Source organism: Oreochromis aureus, linkage group 7 (genome assembly GCF_013358895.1).
Source record: "Oreochromis aureus strain Israel breed Guangdong linkage group 7, ZZ_aureus, whole genome shotgun sequence".
In the NCBI taxonomy this organism is placed as follows: domain Eukaryota; kingdom Metazoa; phylum Chordata; class Actinopteri; order Cichliformes; family Cichlidae; genus Oreochromis; species Oreochromis aureus.
In genome coordinates this window covers 42859284-42880646 of record NC_052948.1, presented here as the reverse complement: position 1 = coordinate 42880646, position 21363 = coordinate 42859284, and the positions used below count along the sequence as shown (strand labels likewise).

Sequence of the window (21363 nt, the reverse complement as noted above, 5' to 3'; positions counted from 1 at the left end):
CGGCTGCAGCTCGCCCGGGGTCTCATCTGAGGAGCGCAGACGAAGGTTGCAGCGATATTTTTCCTCAAAACAGCAAGTGAAATCCAGACGCAATGCAGGTAGGGTGAGCATTTATCACTTTGACTGTTACTTTCTCTCATTGCTGAATAAGATTTACCCAGCATACAGACTGATTAATCACAATAATGCTCCTGCAGAGTCTTACCTGCCTTAGCGCACATGCTCTGACCTTCTGGTCATTTATCAGCACTAAAAAGTCTCACAACTTAACTGAACATTTGAAAGAAAGAGGACCGGACCATGTGATTTTGTGATATTTTAACGATACAGAGATCCATCAGTGCTCCTTTTACAGTACTCCAGAATCAATATTCCAACTTATGGAGTAACTGTTACCTTTTGGTATTATCTGAAAACTACACATGAAGTATTAAAGGTAAAATAAGCCCTTTGAAACTGTAACGACTATAACTACATTATAAGACCATGCAGATGTAATGAATTTTATATTCAGTTATTGATGTTTTTATGTTTCCTCAAACACGTTGCAGCTGATTATATGTTATTTTTTGCTCCTTATTGCTTATTTATTAATCATTTTTATATCTAGAGATTTGGACGACTGTGGTGGAGCAAGACCCAAAGTATTTCCCCTTGAAATGTAAATTTACTAGAGCAGAGTACCTTTCATTATTTAAGTACATTCTAAATGAGATTTGTTTCCTTCCACCAACTGGCTGTTTAAAACTTTAAAGCTTACTATCCTGCCCTCAAGAATACTAACAGGAATACTCATTTGCTGTTCATGAACTGAGCTCAAACACAAGGCAAAAACATATGCATGCAGCAGAACTGCAAGCCAGTCTTGAAGATACCAAAAACACGGCACAACACTATGTGTGAGCTGATGTCTGCATGCAGGTGTGTGTGCATGCAAAAAGGTAACATATGTGACGCTCAGTGGGGGTCGGATGCCCAGTGAGTTCACGACAAGGTAGATGATCGCACGGAGCATCTCTCTTTTAATAATGCAGCTCCCCGGATGTGAAGACCCAAAATAACCTCCGTTTGGGTCCGCTAGAGCAAAATGTGATTTCTTCACACATCATTTTGTCTAATTTTGTTTTATTTACCTTTTAAGTGTAAATAAATGTGTAAATTCCAATGACATCTATTTGATTGTTGAATTTATTTGGATTCGGGCAGAGTAAAATCAGATTTCAGGTCAGAGGAGACCGTTTTAGACGCGCCAGAAGGCTATACGCTGCATTTATGTATGAGACTGCTAAATGTGTAGTCATGCATTTTTAAATGTGAGCGTGTGACTGGCACGGATGCATACAACATGCCTGTGTGTATGTAGGCTATGTGTGTATTTTGGGTGGTCCTTCTACTATCACTCCTTATATTCTTAGTCATCCTTCACCTCACCGTGGCTGTCCACTCTGATCTTTTATTGATGAAGTTTTAAGGAGTGTGAATTATTGAGCAATAGCGTTGACGCTAAGATGATTTAGCATCCTTCCATATTCAAATAGGGGACAGAGGAACTCCCCAGACAGTTGTTTCCTACAACACTCTTAATAGTTTCATCTAAATATCCTCTAAACAATAAGATCTAATGGCTGCATTATTCATGCAGTGTGCAGAGAGTTTAAAGGAAAGGAGAAGAAACTTCTAAATCTAAACTTGTGGGAAAGGATAAGCAAGCAGAGTTACGTATCTTTACAGCACGTGGTGCAGTAGCACTGATAGGTTGGGAGATCGTGCCCAAAGAACACATTCAGAATGAAAAGCAACAAAAGAGACAAAGCCAAAAAAAAGCACTGCTCTTATATTATTTCATTTGTGCTGTTTAAAATCAGAAATGGGAATTACATTACTGATGCATCACGTGATGCAGAAACACTGAATGTGTGAGTTGAGAGAATATAATGTGGTGGTAACATGAGAGCCTTTGCTTTATTGTTCACAGAAGCGCTCCTGTTACAGGAGACCTTTTTCTCATTTCTTTCTCTGTTTTTACAGACAGAAAGCATGTTGCATATTTCTAAACCTGTAGTATATACAGTCATGTGAAAGAAAAGTTAAGGTCACTTCTAAAAACGTAGAAATTGTCTGCAGTTTGCTGGTCTGAAGCATTCAGGTGTGTGTTAATGTCAGTGCATCAGCTATGACCTTGGAGAAGGAACTGTCACTGCTCATCAATCTGGGAAGACTTAAAAGGCCATTAACACAGAATTCCAACATTATACAGTGAAAAAGATTATTCTCATGTGAAAAACATTCAAGATGACTGGTCAGACTATGCAGTGCTCAAAGAAACTGCAAAAAAGAATAAAATCTGGACATAACGCTCAGATTCTACAGGCCTTAGTTAGCATGTGAAGACTTCATGAGAGTGCAGATAACAGAGTTATTATAATGTTATAATTTCTATATAATTGTTCTTTTTTTATTTCTTTTTGACTTTTTGTTTTCAGTTCAGTTTAGTTTTTATTGGTTTCCGTGTTACATTATTATTATAATTATAATTATAATTGTATGGAGGGCACATGTCAGAGGTACATATTAGAATAAAAACACAGAGTCTTTTGAAGACATCTCAATAACCAAAATCTCAATAACCACGTCCATTAAAGCCTCATCAGGCAAGTTATAATAACATTTTGGTCAAATTAGTAGGTACTGAAAGTGAGGGCATTTCCACTCTATTTTTATTTTAGTTGGTTTTCCAAGTACACAAAATTGGGTTTTTTTTTCAAAGTCTAGTTTTTATTTTAGTTAACCAAAAGTTTTTTTCACGTTTAGTTTTATTATATATTAACCTCGACAGTTAGGAAAAGACTGAACCAGTCTAGCTTATTTGAGAGGGTTGCCAGGAGAAGTTGGAAACAAATCCTCAGACTTCTGGAACAAGTGGCGATGTTTGGCCATAATGCACATCAGCACAAACACCTCACACCAGCTATAAGCACGATGGTGGAGGGATGATGATTTAGGCTTGCTTTACACCCACAAGAATTTCAGCGTCAAATGAGGTCATCTGTCTGATAGCGAAAGCTTGGCCGAAAATGGGTCACACAACAGGATAGACAAAAAAAGAAACACTTTGTAATAAAGTGTTTTTAATTGATGACTAAAATGACTAAATGATCATCAATTACAAATTAAATCAATGTCTAAATGTTGCTTTGACTCATTTCACAGTATAAATGTGGATGCAGCTTGTGACCGTTAAACATCCACATCCGTTCTAGTCCTCGTTAACACTGTTCACTCTCTACAGCGCAGTTCTTTGTTTATGTGTGCCAAAGTCTGTTCAGCCACATGCCAGTCCCAGCTTGTTATTTCTTTAGGTTACAGCTTCCATATTAACCATTGTAGACAACATCCTAGACATCGAGACAATACACTCCCAAAGAGAAGAGCTCCGAGTATATTGGTGAGCCTTTTTAGGCCCTGGTGAAGTGGATAAAATCATTAAACCTGCTTTAAGCAACACATTAACATTCATTTGTGTCCACTTGATAAATGTGGGTCAGATATTGATTCTTGTTTAAAATCTTTGGTGGTCATCTGCTCAGGGAAAATCTGGTTTGTTAGCTGCTAAATGTTCAGCTATTTCTCACTGGCTAATTGCTGACTGTGTTTGTATGGATTTTGTCATTTTCAGCTGTTAATGGCATTGAAGAGAATTAAATCAGGGTTACTGAGCTAAACCATGCAAAAAAAAATGATCTGCAGAACTGTAATTGTTATTAAAATGAGAAATACTTTCTCTAAAATCTAATTTGTGACTAAAATATCAAAATATTAAAGAATTACTTCAGTGTAAAGAGACACGCCACAGTTAGCAGTGACTCTATTTTACAGCCTGAAATAATTACACCTGGTATATTTAATTCCACTCACAGAGAGGGGCTTTTGTTTTATTCTCCTGATTTAAAGCGTGGCTACTTCTTTAAAATCAGGTGTGTCTGCTTCTCTTTTCTCTCTCAGAGGACAGTTTCTTTCTGTCTTCAGGCAGATGAGAAGGCGGTCGATGGCGGTCTGCTGCCGGATGCCAATGGGAAAGAGCCAAACCCGGGCGGTCAGACGGAGGGCTCAAAGTGGCAGAGACCACGGCTCTCGCGTAAATCTCTGATGAAGTGCTGCCTTGTGAAGTGGATAATTGCCAGCACCACACAGCAGGGCCCAGGTAGAAGCACAAAGAAGGCTGCAGCACCACGCTAATACCCTCAGTGTAAATCGTTTACATGATTGTGTGTGACAGCAGGGTGGAGGAAGAGAAACGCAGGATTAGTATAGGAAGAGTGCATGCCCGCTGTCATGTACTACACAATACATCAATTTTAACCATATTCATATCTGTAGTATAGATTTACTTTATAAATATCACATTCTTTACCATGTAAACCTGTTTTTTTTAGCTAAAAACATCATTTTTCAGCTTTTAACCAGTCAATAAGTGCATTGTGGAGGCTTTCACTCTTGAGTTTTTATATTTTTACCCTCCTTTGTCATTCGTTCTCTCTCAAACACACACAGACAGACTGTTGCCATTCTTTGTCTGAATCCCTGAGAAGTGAAAAGTGGCACGTTTTTAAAAATGAATGCCTCGGAGTCTTCCAGCGTCTGCCCCTCTTTTCTTGGTTTATGTTAGTTATTGACATATACCTTCAGTGCAGACATTTTTTTCCCAATCCATCCTAATAATTTTACATTCTGTGTTGATTTTCTGTCCATTTCTCACATTTCAGTTGTTTTAGCCGAAAAAATATAGAATGAGGTTAATAGAAATTGTCCTCTGCGGTTTCTAGAAACGACCTGCTCCTGTCATCCAGACTCATTTTCTGTTGACTTGTCTCTCTGCCAGCAGACAGATGGCAATATGTCTTGGACAGGAAGACAAGAGGGCAAATGCTTTTTGGCAAACAAAATATTTTGCACTTATAAGAGTACCATTATAGTGTAAATATTGTTTGTATCTATAATAATGCATTCCATTTCATGTTTAACATCGGAAAGGGAATGCATGTGCTAATTTTAACTCATCCAGTATATTTCTGGTAGCACTACTTTGCACTTAAAGCAGAGAACAGCAAAAATTAGAATTAGATTATTTTTAGTTTTTTGAACGGTTATTCAGAGAAATTTAAAGGTTTGTTAAAGCTCCTCCACAGTCTCTGCACTTTATTACAACACTATCACCATCTACTGGCGTGTGGCAATTACAGCACCTGAATTTCACACACACCACTCTCTGTCTATAGTAGCTGATGGGCTGCACTGACATTCATACTGTGCGGTTGTACAGTGACTGGTAGAATCTATGAAAGAGGAGATTCATCTGCATTAAATGAAATGCATTAAAATGAACTAAAAAACAGATGCAATGTAGGTCTGCACTACACAGCCAATTCAACATACCCAGAGAATCTTTCTGTTATCTGGACTCACTTACCTTAAGACTGACGATCAGGATAAGCAGTAACAGGAAGCTGGTTATCAGCCTATTCCAGGGTTTTCCCTGCATGCTCACATGAAAGGAGTGTCTCTGGCAGCATCCGATTAATCACAGTTATGGATAAGTGAACTGGCAGCAGTGTGGTTGATTTTACAAAAGATAATAGAACTGAGCTCCTTGAAAATATGAAGAGGTTAAAAACATTATACAGACTGAAAGTCTGCTGCCCTCAGGTGAATGTATGGCTATTCACCCTATGCAGCGAGCTTAACATAAGAGGAGATGGTTCCAGGAATGACAGGACACATCGCTTTGTCTTTGTGTCTTTAACTGAAGACCGTTTTTCCTCTTTTAATTTGTAATTTGTAAGACTGTTAGAACATACTTTTCTTATAAATAAACATCTTTCCTTATATGTAAGCATCAGTATCGACATATTTTGTAACCAAAAACAGAAGTTAGCAACATAGCTTTTCTTATGCTTTACATTCACCATAAACATCTTTCCTTATATCTCCAAAAGTTGAATCTGTTCATCTGGACGTAGCGTTTTGTGGGAGAAACGTTTCATCACTCATCCAAGTGACTTCTTCAGTCTCAGCTGACTGCAGGTTTCCCCAAACCTTATAAACAGTACATTTGCATAATGACTGAAACCAGCCAGCCCACAGAAGGAACAATGGGCTGTGAGGTCAGTTCCTTAATCATAATTATGCAAATACCCATCCTGACCATTGATCAACAATCAATCTGACCAAAACCCACTGATCAAAGATGAACACTGATCAATGGCTTATGAAAAACCCCACTTTGATCAGTGGGTGAGAAACGCCAGCGTGAACTTTTCCTGCTGCTTACAACACATCGCCAAAGGGGCAACACAAAATAACTAAAGAAGACGCCAAAACTCAAGGGTAATTCTGCCCACCCAATAAAGTAACAACAGAGGGGCAGAATAGAAAGTAATACAGCTACTGCTGACAAAGCAGCATGTGTGAGAGGAAAAGCAGTGTACACACTTCAACAACACTTTTAGTATAAAGTGTGTCCACTTTAAACATTTTGGTGTGTAAGACTGGAACAGAGCTGCTATATTAATGAAATTGAGCCTATTTGAAGACCGTAAAGAAAGCTGGTAAAAATGCAAACTGCGTGAGTTAACAGACTTATCAATATCATTCTGTCATTAAGTATTTCATTAAATTAATGTTTAATTAATGTTTGCATTATCTATCATTTGTCTGTTTGTCATATTGTGTAGAGTTAGGACCCAAACACAGGAGGCAAGCTGACTTACAAAAGGGGAGACCCTTTCTTTAGGCTGATGATAAAACAAATAGTGAAACATCAACAGAAGGAAAAAACCAAATCTAAATGGATACAAGGAAAGAGGACAAGTACAGAGGATAGCAGATATCCTAACAAAGGACACAGAGAAGACTGGACTGTTTCTGCACACATTAAAGGGCTGATTAGACAAAAGTTGGAATGAGACATCAGTGCAGACATTCAGGAAGTAAAACCCACCTCACAAAACTAACTATAAGAATAAAACAGGAAATGTACTGAAAACAATGAAACACAAATGAACCAACTCAAGGAAAACACAGAAGGGCGAGACAGACAGAGGAACAAAACACATTAGAAAGAAACTCACAATAGAAACTGAAGATATATAAAGACCAGTAATTACTATATATGATAATCAACTCTAAACAGGACTCAAAATCTCAACAATAATTAAAGACTTAACTCTTTAAAGCCTAAACGATGAAATAACAGCCAGAAAAAATATCAAAATAAATCAAAAATGATACACTTAAGGGTTCAGTGTGTTAGGATAACATTGGCAATGAAAAGAAAACTCAAAATAAGAATCCAAAAAAACTCCAAAGCAACTAAAAACCTAGAGATCGTGAATTTGTTTGACTTGTTGTTGTTGTGCTATTCAAATGCAACACTGACTTGGAAGGTCTTCCACTTTGATGATGCTCAGTGTAAAATCTATATGAAATCATAACTTGTCACCATTAGACAAGGCTCAGTTTAGTGGCTCAGTGGTGTAAAGCTTTACACACTTGCCCCAACATGTGAAAGATCCTCAGTTCAATTCTGGGAGGAAATACAAACGACAGCCAAGCTAGTGTACGCCTAGTTGTGGTGTAAATCCCTGATAAATGGGAGGATTGTGTCAGGTAGGGGATCTGTGCCAAATCAAACACGTAGATCCATCTGCCGTGCTGCTCCCTGAAAGTAATGAAAGTAAAGGTACTTTCAGGGAGCAGCTGAAAGTATCTTTAGAAAAGACTCTACAGCAAGCTCACTTTTCCTGCTCTTGGCCAGCTTGTACATAACACTCATCCAGAGGGGACAAATCTGTTAGTCTAAAATAAAAAATGCCCTCAATTATATCTTGGAAATCATTACATTACAGATGCAGATATTCTGTATCTGTATAAAGTTTTCTTTCCTTGTTGCTGTATTTGATGTTAGTAAAGAAAATGAAAACACAAGATCTGAAGAAACTGTTAAAATACAGTTAAAATAGTTCAGGCTGTTGCTGTTGCTGGCCCTGTTTCTCCTTAATAACAAAATAGGACAACTAGCAAATTTCATTATAACTTGATAAATAGTGAACGCGTTTATTCTTTTTCCAAATCATATCATCTCTAAAAGGAGGAGGTAAGGACATCTTTAAATACCCTATTAGAACTAACAATGATTGCTTTATAGTTCATGTTTTCTTTGGTGATTCATAGAAGTGACTCCTTGTGGACAGTTCAAAGTTTCAAAAGCAACAAAACTGTAACCTGAATGCAAAGCCCAAATGTACCATTTGAATGTGCCTTAAACCAATGAAACTAATGAAAGACCTCCATGCCTGCATCAGGAAAAAATGTCCTAGCTAGCTAATTTAATTGTCTGACAAGAACTTTTGATTGATGGCTTAGACTCCAGGCTGTAATGTTGCTTTCAGTGTAGTCATTAAAGCCTGATGATGGGACTGATGGCTGCACTGTCGGCATCTCTGCGAGCTTAAGCCACCTCACTCTTGTCTGTATTTAATAGAAGAACGGGAATACATCAGCACTTAAGGTGCATTAAACAATGTAATGATGCATTATTTTTATGGAAGGTTCCCTCATGAGCTCATGCATCTTGCATGTTTTGTATAATGGCTGAGTCCGTCTCACAAAGAAGACAGGTTGCAAAAAATCCACATGAAAGAAATAACAAGTTCCTGCATTTTGTTAGCCGGGCAGTACATCTGCTCTACTTTACAGTTTACAGTGCTGACTAAAAGCCCAGGTTGAGCTTACAATGTAGTAAATCTCATTGTTAAATGACAGGAAACTACAATCATTGAGATTTTACAGGATTAAACTGTCATTTTACATCTGTACTCTACAATAACAGTTTTTTACTGTGAAAAACAGTAACAAGCTATAACAGGGCTATACTCTATAAAATATACACTTTGTAGTATACTGCAAAATATTTTAAAGTATTATTTTTTTTGTTAATGTCCAGAAATTTGTATCTTCTCAAATGTCAGGGTGTCACAACCATGAGACTTTTATTATGAAATAAAAAATAGTAACAGTAAGGATCACACAGACCCCAACTGGCAGTCAGAATTATAGTCTTAATGAACTGTTGTGCTAAACATAGATATTATATTTGATGATAATATTGTAAACAAAAAAGATGCAAAACCTAGCTCATAGTTTAAGCAGGCAACCATATGCTTCAAAGCTAAATGCAGCGGCGCAGGTTTGACTCTGACCTGAGGCCCTTTGATGGGCATGTTTACCCACTTTCCTATTTACTCTTCACTGCAAAAAGCCAAAAAATAATGGGAAAAATACAGGTCATGCTGGTGACCAATGTAGGAATCATCATGCGTGAACTCAATTTGGAGTCAGAGTTTGAACTCATAAAAGTTTGGCTTCATAGACCATCTTCTTGAGCTGCTACAATAATAGAAATGACTGCTGTTAATGTCTTCTATATCAGCATTTGCATTATACGGCTGTATTTACAAAAAGTGGTGTATTGCTGTATAAAATTTATTGTATTTTTACAGCAATTTGTTACAGTGTAGACACATATTATGAAGTAGGTCTAAATTTACTAAAATAAATGAATACAATGTATTCGATTATGCCGTTTATAATATCCTAATCAAACAAACAGAAGCCTTTTTTTTTTCAGAAAATGAGCAATAAGTAGCTGATAGACACCTTTTTACAAAAAAAACATAAATTTTCATAATGCACAACGACAGCAGGTCTCAGTCTAAATTACATCTTCCAAATGTGCATTTGAGGAGCTCGGCAGCTGCACTATTGATATTTCTTGTATTTTTGGCAGGCTGCTATCCCCGTTCATTAGGTCCATTTAAACTCTCTAACTTACATAAACCCTCCCTGACCATCGAAATGCATATCTGGCATACATTCTCTGCCTGCTCACAGACCAATATTGTTCCTCTGCACAATTGATTTGCTTTCCACCCCTCTTTCCTACTTACATTGAGTCCATTATGTTGTGCAGACTCATCAGTTGTGAACTATCCTAATAATCTTTACAATAGAGTATAATCATAAAAAACTCAAAAAGTATATATAAATACTGTTACATACATTATTTATATATATATATATATATATATATATATATATATATATATATATATATATATATATATATATATATATATATATATATATATATATATGTGTTGTCAGTTTAGCTTTGCAGGATAGCTATAGTTCACTTCAGCTTTTGTTTTTTTGGGGGGGGTTTGCAATGTCATAAAAGACACAATTTTACAATCACAGTGGTCTAACTGCTTTTGAGCTCGGAGTGAATACATCTGTATTACTGAGTGCGTGCATCACTGAGCAGCCCTGTGGACACAGGCAGCACCACACAGGACACAATAGTTTTCTTTATGAGTGCTGTTAATATCCCAAACATCAGAAGATGTGAATCAATGCTTGGTATATCATTTTGCATCTTTATCATGACCGGGCATATTTAGACATTGCAGATTTCAGAAACTATTAGCAGAGGAATCCCTTCAGTAACACTGATCCACCCGCCCGCCCACAACCTCAAACACATAGCTCAAGACAGTGTAAGTGGAGGTGGAGCCCTGAGTTGATGGGGCTGTGGGAAAGATCCAGCAGGATGCGAAACGCTGCTGAGCTGTAGCAGAACTGAATCATCTGCAACTTTGGATAATTTGGGGGAACTCAGATTCAGTGAATTTTTATCTACCTGCAGGAGCAAATAATGGACTCTGGACCTGTTTCTTTAATGACGAAGGCTCTGCGGTCAATTTTAATTTTTTTTCCCCATTCACTGGCCATTTGCATATGAAAACTAACAAGTAGTGGAGCTTGCACTATAGCATTGTTATATGTCAGTTGTTATTTTAAAGGTTTTTTTTTTAAAGGACTTTTGCAGAAGCAATATCTAATGAATTGCAACGATGGCTTTGGAGGGCATGGAAATAATTGCTATCATTGTTGTTATTGGACTATGTATTGTTGTCCTCAAACAGTTTGGGATTTGCGACCCTTTGTCACTGGAAGGTAAGACACGGAGAAAGAGAGAAATTAAACATTGATCTTTGTAGGATGGCCTTTAATATCTTACAGGATTTTTTATATACGTAATAGAAATGGAAAAGTTAGTCATGCAGATTTTAAAATATCACAGAGTAAGTTGAATTTTAATCAATCCCCTTGTAACACTTTTCATGACAAAACTCTTATTGTGTTTATTGGGACAAATTCATGGACTTTTGAACAAAACTCAAAGTCCATCCATAAAAAAGAGTAACTTTGAAAGACACTACGAGGCCTCTTCATGAACAAATTCTTACAACAAACCTGAACCTACCTTTTAACTTTCTGTATCGGTAACAATTTTGGTCTAACTAAATATTTTTTAACAATCATATCAATTTCTCCTTCCCTGTTTCTCAACCTCTCCCATATCTTGTTCAACTTGCTATATCTGTGGCATTCTCATGAAGATGGTGAGTACCTACAATGGTATTCCTTTGCACATTATAACATGTGACTGTAATTGCATTCCAGCTGTTCTTGGAAATTCTTGGTTTTTGGTAATCGCAGTATGTAAGTTTATTTGGTCCTTAAGGCTGACGAAGCAAGCTTTTTTTCTCACAGTTGGCATTTAAGCTTGTCAAACACAGGTGTAACTGCATTAAATGCCAGTGGCTGTCTAAAAATGTGCAACTCCTTTTGCTTTTGCAACCCTAAAAATGTGCTTTAAATCACCCTTGTCTAATATCTTTTCATTTAACCGTCAGGATGCCAACAGCGACCTTGGAAAATGCCAAAACAAAAGCATGGCAGCATGTACTTTCTGCCTGGTTATTTCTTCATAAACAAAATTATGAAGAAGAAAAAGCTTTTTCTATTAAGAGATTATTTCTGTTACACCTTCAGCAAAAAATATTCCTTCATGCAATGTTCATAAAAATGCAGCACTGCACCAAATAGCTCAACTAGAACTGGAAGATCTTGCTGTGTTACTGTAGCATAATACTTCAATGCTACAAGTTTCTCTCTCTCTCTCAAAACAACTCCCACATCTTTCTTTCTGTTTCATCTTCTTATTTTTTACTTGAACGATGTTGAACATCCTTCTTACGCCGTTGCTTCCACCCCTTTATTTGTCGTCCCTCTCCCTCTTAAACCTCTCCATGTTTGTGTTGTTTCTGTGAAGATGGTGAGCATTTTGAGTTATAGGATATATATGTAAATGTTTTACTTCTATGATTTTCTTTTTCTTTCTTTCTAGTCTTACTGCTGTTTCCTCCCCCTTTCCTTCCATCCTCCCGCTTCCCCATTTTGTCTCTTTTCGTGTGACAGACAGCAGTGACAGTGACCTTGAACTCTCCATGGTGCGTCACCAACCTGAGGGCCTTGAACAGCTCCAAGCCCAGACGCAGTTCACCAGGAAGGAGCTGCAGTCGCTTTACAGAGGCTTTAAGAATGTGAGAAAACAATCGGCATACTTAGAAGCGGTTCATCAGTTATACTCTTTATTATTTGCTAGTGTTTTAGCACAGAGGAGCATCTTTCCCTAACCACGTGTTTTGCTATTATCCTTTATGTATTTGTCACATTGTGAGTTGCAGTTTGATTGATTAATTATAGAGCAGTTACTTAATTATAAAATATAAGCACACTTCATTACACATAAACTCAATGTACTTTGCATAAAAAGAAGCATCAGTGACACCATTTAACTTAATTTGCTGTAGAGCTCTCTTAAACCATTCCTTCTATTAAAATGAATATAAACACTACAATAAAATATTCAATACAATGAAAAGTACAAGAAAAGTTCATGTAAACATATATAGACAACCAGGTTTTTATGTCTCAACTGTATGTAATCATTAATCATCAAATGTCAATAACATGGACTTCCAGAAAGTTTTGAATCCTGGCTTCAAGGATTGGACCACAAGAGCACTCGAAACTGGCACAAAAGTGACTGTTACAGTATAAACCAGCATCTTTTAAACAGAGATATGACAATCACTAATAAACCAAATAAAACCATAAAACATCACAGACTGACTGAATACTGAATTGCGTCAATTTAAGAAGTTGTGATTTAAGAAGTTCTCCTGTGTTGCTTGGGCCACTTTTCATGTAGCCTACTGTAAACATATGATTGGAATTATAGTGTTTTATGTGCACATTTTGGCACTTAGTCATGAAAACTTTAAAAATCCCAGGCTTAGAGGAAATTACTTTTATATTCTATCTATTTTTTGCATCTTATTGGGTTGTTTAAACAGAGAACCTCACCCAGCCCAGTAACATAATCTCTCCAGTGATTCCTGGGTGTGCATGGGGTTTCCTCTCTGCAGGACAGGTATAAAGCAACTTCAGCACTTTTGCCCATTTCTTTCTTTTTATGAGCCGATGCATGTATTGCTCAAATCGTATTGGTCAACCACGCCATGCACAGGCACGCATAAACTTGGGAGTGACTTAACACATATTTTTGCCCACTGCAGGACCGGGTAATAGATATCGACAGTAAGTGGTTGTAATAGGAAGCAAAGCTCCATTAAAGAGGGGAAGGAGAAGACCGCAAGCTGATGTAAACAAAGAAGCTTTAAACTTAAAAAAAAAAGAAGCCTGAAAATGTTTTAAGAGTGTTCAGAGGCATTAATGATACATAAAGAGTTGCGCAGAGAAATGTCCAGCATAAACAAATCTTTAATGATGATATCAAGAAGATGATTTTAACTAACCAAACAGATTTGTTTTCACAGCAGACGTTCTGACGTAGCAGGATAAGTACAGTAGTATTAAGTACAGGAGTATTAGTTGATACCCGGTGCTGTATTCCACTTTGCTTTGCACTTCCAGGAAACACTAAACTAGCAGAGCAATCACCAAAGTTAATTGTTCGATATAAGTTTTTTAGTTGTTTTGCAGCTTATTACATTTCGCACTAAAAAAGTTTTTGTTTCATTCCTGTGTAGTTTATTGTACTTTCTTTTCCCAACACAAGCAAGGTATTCTCCACACATGTATCAGTGTTACTATAATTGTTGCATTGTTTTATGGCAAATGAATTCTTTGAGTAAATGCTGATCTTATAAGGTCTCAAATAAGATTTCCTTAAGTTAATAAGACAATGCAACAGGGCACATACGCTCACTCTGTCTGTCTCTCTCTCTCTCTCTCTCTCTCTCTCCATAGATAGATAGATCAGGATTTGTTTATATATCATTCTTAGCCTGATTTGATTGAGGATGATATTTAGAAAAACATGATTAAAAAATATGCAATATTTGTTAATCATGCAGTAAGCATAAAAGTTTATAAAAAGCACAAGTCAGGGTGGTTTGCTGGTCTGGGGGACACAAAGCCGACAAGGAATGATGTCATCATCTTAGAGAAGCAAGGGCCGTGTTGTCTGTGAAGGTTCTCAGTCATCCAGGTCATCATAGTCTAAGGCAGAGGCGGAGGCAGACATTTGAAACACCCGGGGCTTAGCCCTAAAAGGTAGTATGCATGTGGGATTTTTTATTTTTGGGTGTGGGGGGGGGGTTGAAATGACTGAAAGATTAATAGGCTCTGTTTTGAGTTTTGTTCAAAAAAGAATGACTTCATATAGGGAAAAATAAATATCACATATGCAGGACACCTTAAACTAGTTTTTTTAATTAAGCAGCAAGGCAGAACAAAATCAGGGCTGTATCAATACACGCGGACTAAACCCCAATTCAACCAGACCCAGAACTGATCTGGAATTAAAACAAGACTACAACAGTTCAAAACCAGGACTACTTAGGACTTAACCAAGACAGAACCAGAATCAGACCTAGATGATAGTAGCACTAAAAATCATCATAGACCTGCACTACACTTATTTTTTAATTCTACCAAAGTACACTATTTAGATTCAGAAAAGTTTATAAAATTATTTAGCCTTGTTGTGCAAACAAGCCTGCATAACTTAATAAATGTAGAATTTGAAAAATAACAAACCTAAAAAGAAACACTAGGTACGAGATACATGAGTACCTATGATACGGTGATACTTTTGGTAAACAACCATTTGACTAACATGTGTGTCTCACCTGCTCTTGTTCCATCTCTGTTCTGTCCTCATTCTCCTCTCTGTTCCTCTCTCTCTCTCTCTGTTCCTCTCTCCCTCTTTGTCCCAATCATTTATAGTTGAAACCAGACAATCATCAAAACATACAGTTGAAACCAGACTAAATGTTTATTTTTTTAGGTTGATAAATCTTCAGATCAAAGTAACAAACACTTTTTTCTTAATTGTAACATCAAATTCAAAATTGAGCCACACTTATGGAGTTTTTTTCTTGTTTTGGTTGAATTAACAATAAACTTGTGTGTATATGCATACTCCCACCAATTTAAATTTGATGAAAGTGATAAAAAACAATAAACAGCTCCCTCCCTTTTTATTCTGACATTTAACTAATTCAAAAGATATTTCAATATTTATTTATCCAAAACAAAACAAGTTTACTCTAAATTGATGTTGTACAGTAAAAAAAATGTTCTTGTGTTTTCCATAAAGTGTATGTAAATATCTGGTTTAAACTGTGAATATACTGCTGTGTATTGAAATTCCTCTTGTTTTGCATAGAAATATACTGAACAACATACAAAGCATAATATATAAAATAACATCTACCAGAGTTTTTCTTTGAAAGAAGCCCTTTACGTCCATTCTTGTATATCAGTACATTACTGAAACCGATTTATTTAGCCGTGGAGGGTAACACCTGAAAATATGAAATAAACACACATGTAAGCTAAGACTCTCTAAAGAAACAGCATTGTTGTTGTTCTGCTTTTCATTTCGCCATTTGTTGATTCACTTGAAGAGCAAGTAACGTAATATGGGTCAAGTGATCAGTTTGATATCAATCTTTTGTGATACACCGTCATATTTACATTATTTGTACAGTACGAATGATTTGCTTTGGTACCTGGTAGGGGTGGGCGATATAAGCGACATACGATAGAAACGATATAGATTTGGCAATCGCTTATTTTGACTATATCGCTCGCGATAACGCATGTTGATGATGTCATCAAGCTGCTGTTTTGGTAGAAAGTATCCTCTCCTGACTGAAGTTTGGCCCGTGTTAGCATCCTGCTCAGCATTTGTCCCAACCACCAGAATCCCTCAGTTAACTTTTATCGAGTTCATCCTCCAGCTTCACTGTGCTAATGTTATGCTAACATAGCTGTGTCACTAGAATCACGTAGTTATATACCAGGTAGTCCAACTGAGCAAACGCCACTGCTGATTTTCTGTCTTCATTTATGTTGGAAGTGGTAGCAGAGCTGTACGTTTTAATTAGTTTCAAAAATCTCTCAGTCAGAACATGGTATGAAATGTTTAGGTGTAAACTAGCGAGCTAACTTCCTGTTAACTTCTAACTCCGTTAAATTTAATAAATTCTGTTTTCATGGATGCATGGATGTTAAACTTAATTGTTATACCCGATAAAGCATCAACGCTGATGATTTAATTAAAGATGAAAGAATTTAGACTGTTTTTAACTCTCAGTGTTCGTTTGACTTTGGGACCTGAAAGGGACGGAGTTTTGGACCCAGATTACTCACCACGGCAGCCGTAATGCTCTGACAATCCATCAAGCAGTCCATCAGCAGGCTTACCAAAGTTGTACTAAAACATTTTTTAACAGATTTCTACATGCCAAAATCGGTTCAAGGTCAGTGAGCACAACCAGAATTCATACATAAGGCACACTCTCGATTTTTGAGAAAATTAAAGGATTTTAAGTGTGCCTTATAGTGTGGAAAAATACGTTATACAGAAGAAAAGAATATATCGTGATATATATCGTTATCGCACATGCTTCAAATTATATCGTGATATGAAAAAATATCGCCCACCCTAGTACCTGGTCAAACTTTAGCTCTCCTCTGTCTGCCTGGCTCCGTTTCTCTCAGCGCACTCGCAGGCAGCAGCTCCCCCCCCCTCGCTCAGTCGCTTGGTGCCTGAGCTCGGATCATACCAAATTAGGGGGATTTACGCACAGTCGTAAATTCCCACAGTGTGCCTATGTGCTTCGAATATTGTGTGTAGTTTTGTTTTATACAGTTGTCAGTCAGGCATCTAACTATGAAAAATTACACTCCAAAAGACCCCGGGCTTCTGAAAAATAACCGGGCTGAAGCCCAGTAAGCCAGCCCCCCCCCTCCGCCACTGGTCTAAGGCAGTGGTTCCCAAACTTTTTTTGCTGGGCCCCCCTTTGTTTTACAAGAAAAATGTTCGCGCCCCCCATCGCGCCCCCCGTCACGTGTGGACGCCGTTTTCGTCCACACGTAAACGGCGTTTCGAATTACCGAAAACGGAGATTTTTTAAAATTCCTTTTTTGCGTTTATGTGTGGACAAGGAATACAGAGTTCGTCATGCAATGTCAAAGGGATGTGCCTTTTTTCACTTCACGCTGTGCGCCACGTTATTGTTTACATGAGATGAATTGCAGAATAGCAGATAGAGACAAAATACTGTTAATCTGACTATCTTCAGGTTTTACACGCTTACATGTACACACGCAGCTACTGTCCCTCTATTTAGAAAGGCAGAGGCGTCATGGTGTGATTACTTTACATGTAGTTGTTTTTTTCCTGTGTAATAATATTCAACATTGCTATCAATACATTTTTCAATCCCTCTGCAAAAATGGGCTCAAAAACATAAAGAGCTGTGGGATACTGTTTGTCAGTGATTTGAACAGGGGGAACAAATTGTGGCAGGATCAGCCTGATGTTATTTGTATCCCACTGTAACTTTACTGTATAAAGAGCTAACATCTCCAAAATGTCAGGAGTAGTTAGTCATTACAACAAGTGTTTGTGAACTAAAAATCAAGAATGTGGGATACTGTTTGTCCGTGATTTGAAGAACCCAGCGCTGCTCCCGACAAGGGAAAACCAGTTATGCAGGGGAGACCTACCTTGGCACTTGTGCAGGTGAAACCAAAGGGAAGACATGCTTCACCATATTTTCTAGTCTTTGGCTTAGAATGAAGTTGGTTTGGAAACATATTCAGCTAAGCTCCATCTCCTGATTTGCATTTGTGGAGGCGCCCCTTGCTAGCAGTGTCCAAGCATTGTTTTGTTTTTTGTTTTGTTTTTTCCTTTTCATACCGCGCCCCCCCTGCAATGGCTCTGGCCCCACACTTTGGGAAGGCCTGGTCTAAGGAGCTTTGAAAGAAAAGCGTCTGGACTTCTTTAAGTTGCTTGAAGACGTTTCACGTCTCATCCGAGAAGCTTCTTCAGTTCTAGAACTGAAGAGAAGCTTCTTCAGTTCTTTCCAAGCTCCTTAGACCAAGGGCCGTGTTGCTGCCCATCAATCTGGGAAGGCTTGTATCACTAATTACAAACAATTTGAAGTCCATTATTCAACTGTAAGAACTATTTTTTATAAATGGGAAGTATTCAAGACAAGTCCCAATCTTTCCAGGATTGGATGTCCCAGCAATTTCCTTATTCACTTTTAGTGTCTCACCTTTAATGTTGTTAATATTCTGTACTTCATGAATGGTATACACCAAGTCCATACATGTTAATGACTCCTAACTGTTCATTAGCAGAGTTAAACACTCTTTTCTTTTACTGACTTGTTTTTCTTTTGTTTACCTTTCAATAGGAGTGTCCCAGTGGGTTAGTGGATGAAGAAACATTCAAGAGCATTTACTCACAGTTCTTCCCTCAAGGAGGTACGCTATGCAACTTGATAATAAAAATTATAATAAGCATGATACTTGATATTTGATATTTTAAAGGTTCAGTTTATATTTGCTAGATGCTGTTTCTTTGTAAAGTTGCCATAGCAACATTAAGTAATTAAGTACATTTTTCTCGCTCCCTCTAGACTAATTTTTTTTTTTAAAGACCACAGTTGATTACAGTTAATATTCAGTCCTAAACATGCACTGTAATTAACAATGGTCATTTCTTGCTTTTCATTATTTTCTCTCAGATGCAACTACATATGCACATTTCTTGTTTAATGCTTTTGACATGGACAGAAATGGCTCCATCCGGTTTGAGGTGAGTACAGCAGGGGCTGCAAGTTTAAAGGTTTTCATTTCTAAAAAGCTTAAAAGAAATTAAACAATGGATTGCATTTACAGGACTTTGTTCTAGGTCTGTCTGTGTTACTTCGAGGCTCAGTTACGGAGAAACTTCGCTGGGCATTTAATCTATATGACATCAACAAGGATGGCTACATTACAAAAGAGGTACAGTCACCGAACAATGATAAAATTAAATAAATAAAATCCAAATCTGTTGCACCTTTATGATTTCTATAAATGTTCACTTTGTCTGTCTTTTTTCCTGCAGGAAATGATGGCTATCATGACCTCCATTTATGACATGATGGGCAGGTATACTTTACCCAGCGTACGAGACGATTCCCCAGGTGAACATGTGGAGAAGTTCTTCCAGGTATACTTAATCCAGAAATCCCACTGCTCACATCTTCTGATGGCTGGAATGACTCTGGTCATAAAGGGATGGACATAGTCAGGAATAGTTCTCAGGTTGGCGCTGAACTGGTACTCAGAGACACAAAGTGTGCCAAGAAATGATCCCCCACAACAGTGTGGTACCACCGATTGATAGAAGGGAGGATGGATCCATGCATGTTTACCTCAGTCAATTTTGACCCTAGAGAAGAAATCAGGCCTCATCAGACCATTCAGAGATGCTGTTCTGCATACCTTGGTTGTAATAAGTGGTTATTTGAGTTGCTGTTTCCTTGTATCTAACCACTCTCTTCTGACCCCTGACAGCAACAAGTCTTTTTCCCAGAGAACTGCTGCTCACTGAATATTTTCACTTTTTTCAACCATTCTCTGTAAACCCTAAAAATAAGTGTGTGGGGAAAATCCCAGTTTGATCAGCCATTTTTAAAATTTGGCACCAACAAAGTTGCCATGCTCAAAGTCACTTAATTATATTGAGTTTGTGACATTTAACTGGCTGATCAGATCCTTGTGTTAGTGTGCAGTTGAACAGAGGACCTAATAAAGTATACGGTGAATGTACATTAGTACATCCAGATATTGTATTGAAGCACTTTGAGTGCTCACGTAGAGTAGAAAAGTACTATAAGAACCAGTCCATTTACCAATTACTACCCAGTGCCACATTTTATTTGTTACTGTAACAGGCTACGGGGGTGTACACTCTTTTTTCGATTAGTCATTCATGAAAGAAATGAATGATAAATAAACTGAAAGAAAAAAGAAACCTGTTATTTTATCTCATGTTATCCACTTTGTTTCTTTAATATGGATCAGAAAATGGACCGTAACAGAGATGGAGTGGTGACAATAGATGAATTCATAGAAACCTGCCAAAAGGTAAATCCTTATGTAAATCTAAAGATTTTGCCACATGATGATTGGCCAAATTTATGCATTTTATTCCTTGTATCACTATTGTTTCCATAACAGGATGAAAATATAATGGCTTCTATGCAGCTGTTTGAGAACGTCATCTAGTTTCTGCAGAGAAAGGTGGACCAATAATGCTGTATAGCGCTTCCCACTACAAACGTCTGGGCCTGAACAATTTCATTTATCCTAAAAAGGAAAAACTGGGTGTTTTGACACTTTCTACTGCTAACTGATGGACACTACTGAGTTTCCAGTCAAGCTGTTTCATGCAGAGAAATGTACAGGATTCACCAAAATCACCTGAAAAAACAATGTTTCTTTGCATGATATTTCAACTTTCATTTCTGCACATGAAACAACAAAAATGTGCTGTGATTACCAGATGAGCATGAGTGTTCGCCTTACATTAGACAGCATGTACTGCAAACCACCTCAAACACAAATAATGCATTTTATTGTATGTTTTGTCACAAACGTGCAAATGAGAACTGTTTGTTACTATATTCAACTGTGCAGAAATGAAACCCAGACATTGTTGTGCTTACCAGAATCCAGTTGAAATAAATATTTGCTCTCACATACTGATACTCCTGCTGAATCCCTTCTTTTTATCAAAAACATGCAACAGGCAAAAAAAATTCCACATCTGCATTTTATCAGTTTCCATAAGTTTAACAGTCCTTATAGAAAATAGAGTATAGAGTAAGTGATTGTATCACATTTGTTGCACTGAATCTGGCATTTTGTATTAGTAAAGCTATTAAAATGCTATAAAACAAGTCATTCACAGTCTTAAGTTACTGTATAAGGTCAGACAAACAATACTGCAGTTGTGCAAGACGAAGCCTCAGGGGGCTTCTTTAAATTCCTAATCCAAATCAGTGCTTCATGGTCATG

The 21363-nt window shown here is 37.4% G+C and overlaps 1 protein-coding gene across 3 annotated transcripts; it reads left to right on the top strand.

Annotated features, from left to right (window-relative positions):
* On the top strand, nucleotides 1-21038 carry LOC116322491 (calsenilin-like). Of its 3 annotated transcripts, none has more exons than XM_039614411.1 (9): nucleotides 1-98; nucleotides 4003-4201; nucleotides 12382-12506; nucleotides 18708-18777; nucleotides 19041-19111; nucleotides 19195-19302; nucleotides 19406-19510; nucleotides 20368-20430; nucleotides 20524-21038. In XM_039614411.1, the coding sequence occupies exons 1-9, from the start codon at nucleotides 93-95 to the stop codon at nucleotides 20569-20571; spliced, it is 795 nt and encodes a 264-aa protein (XP_039470345.1). In that variant the 5' UTR covers nucleotides 1-92; the 3' UTR covers nucleotides 20572-21038. The 3 variants fall into 3 exon arrangements, with proteins under 3 accessions (XP_039470345.1, XP_031598438.1, XP_031598439.1); XM_031742578.2 differs by having other exon boundaries at nucleotides 35-98; nucleotides 4027-4201; XM_031742579.2 differs by lacking the exons at nucleotides 1-98; nucleotides 4003-4201 and adding an exon at nucleotides 10971-11073.
* Nucleotides 21039-21363: the final 325 nt, after the last annotated feature.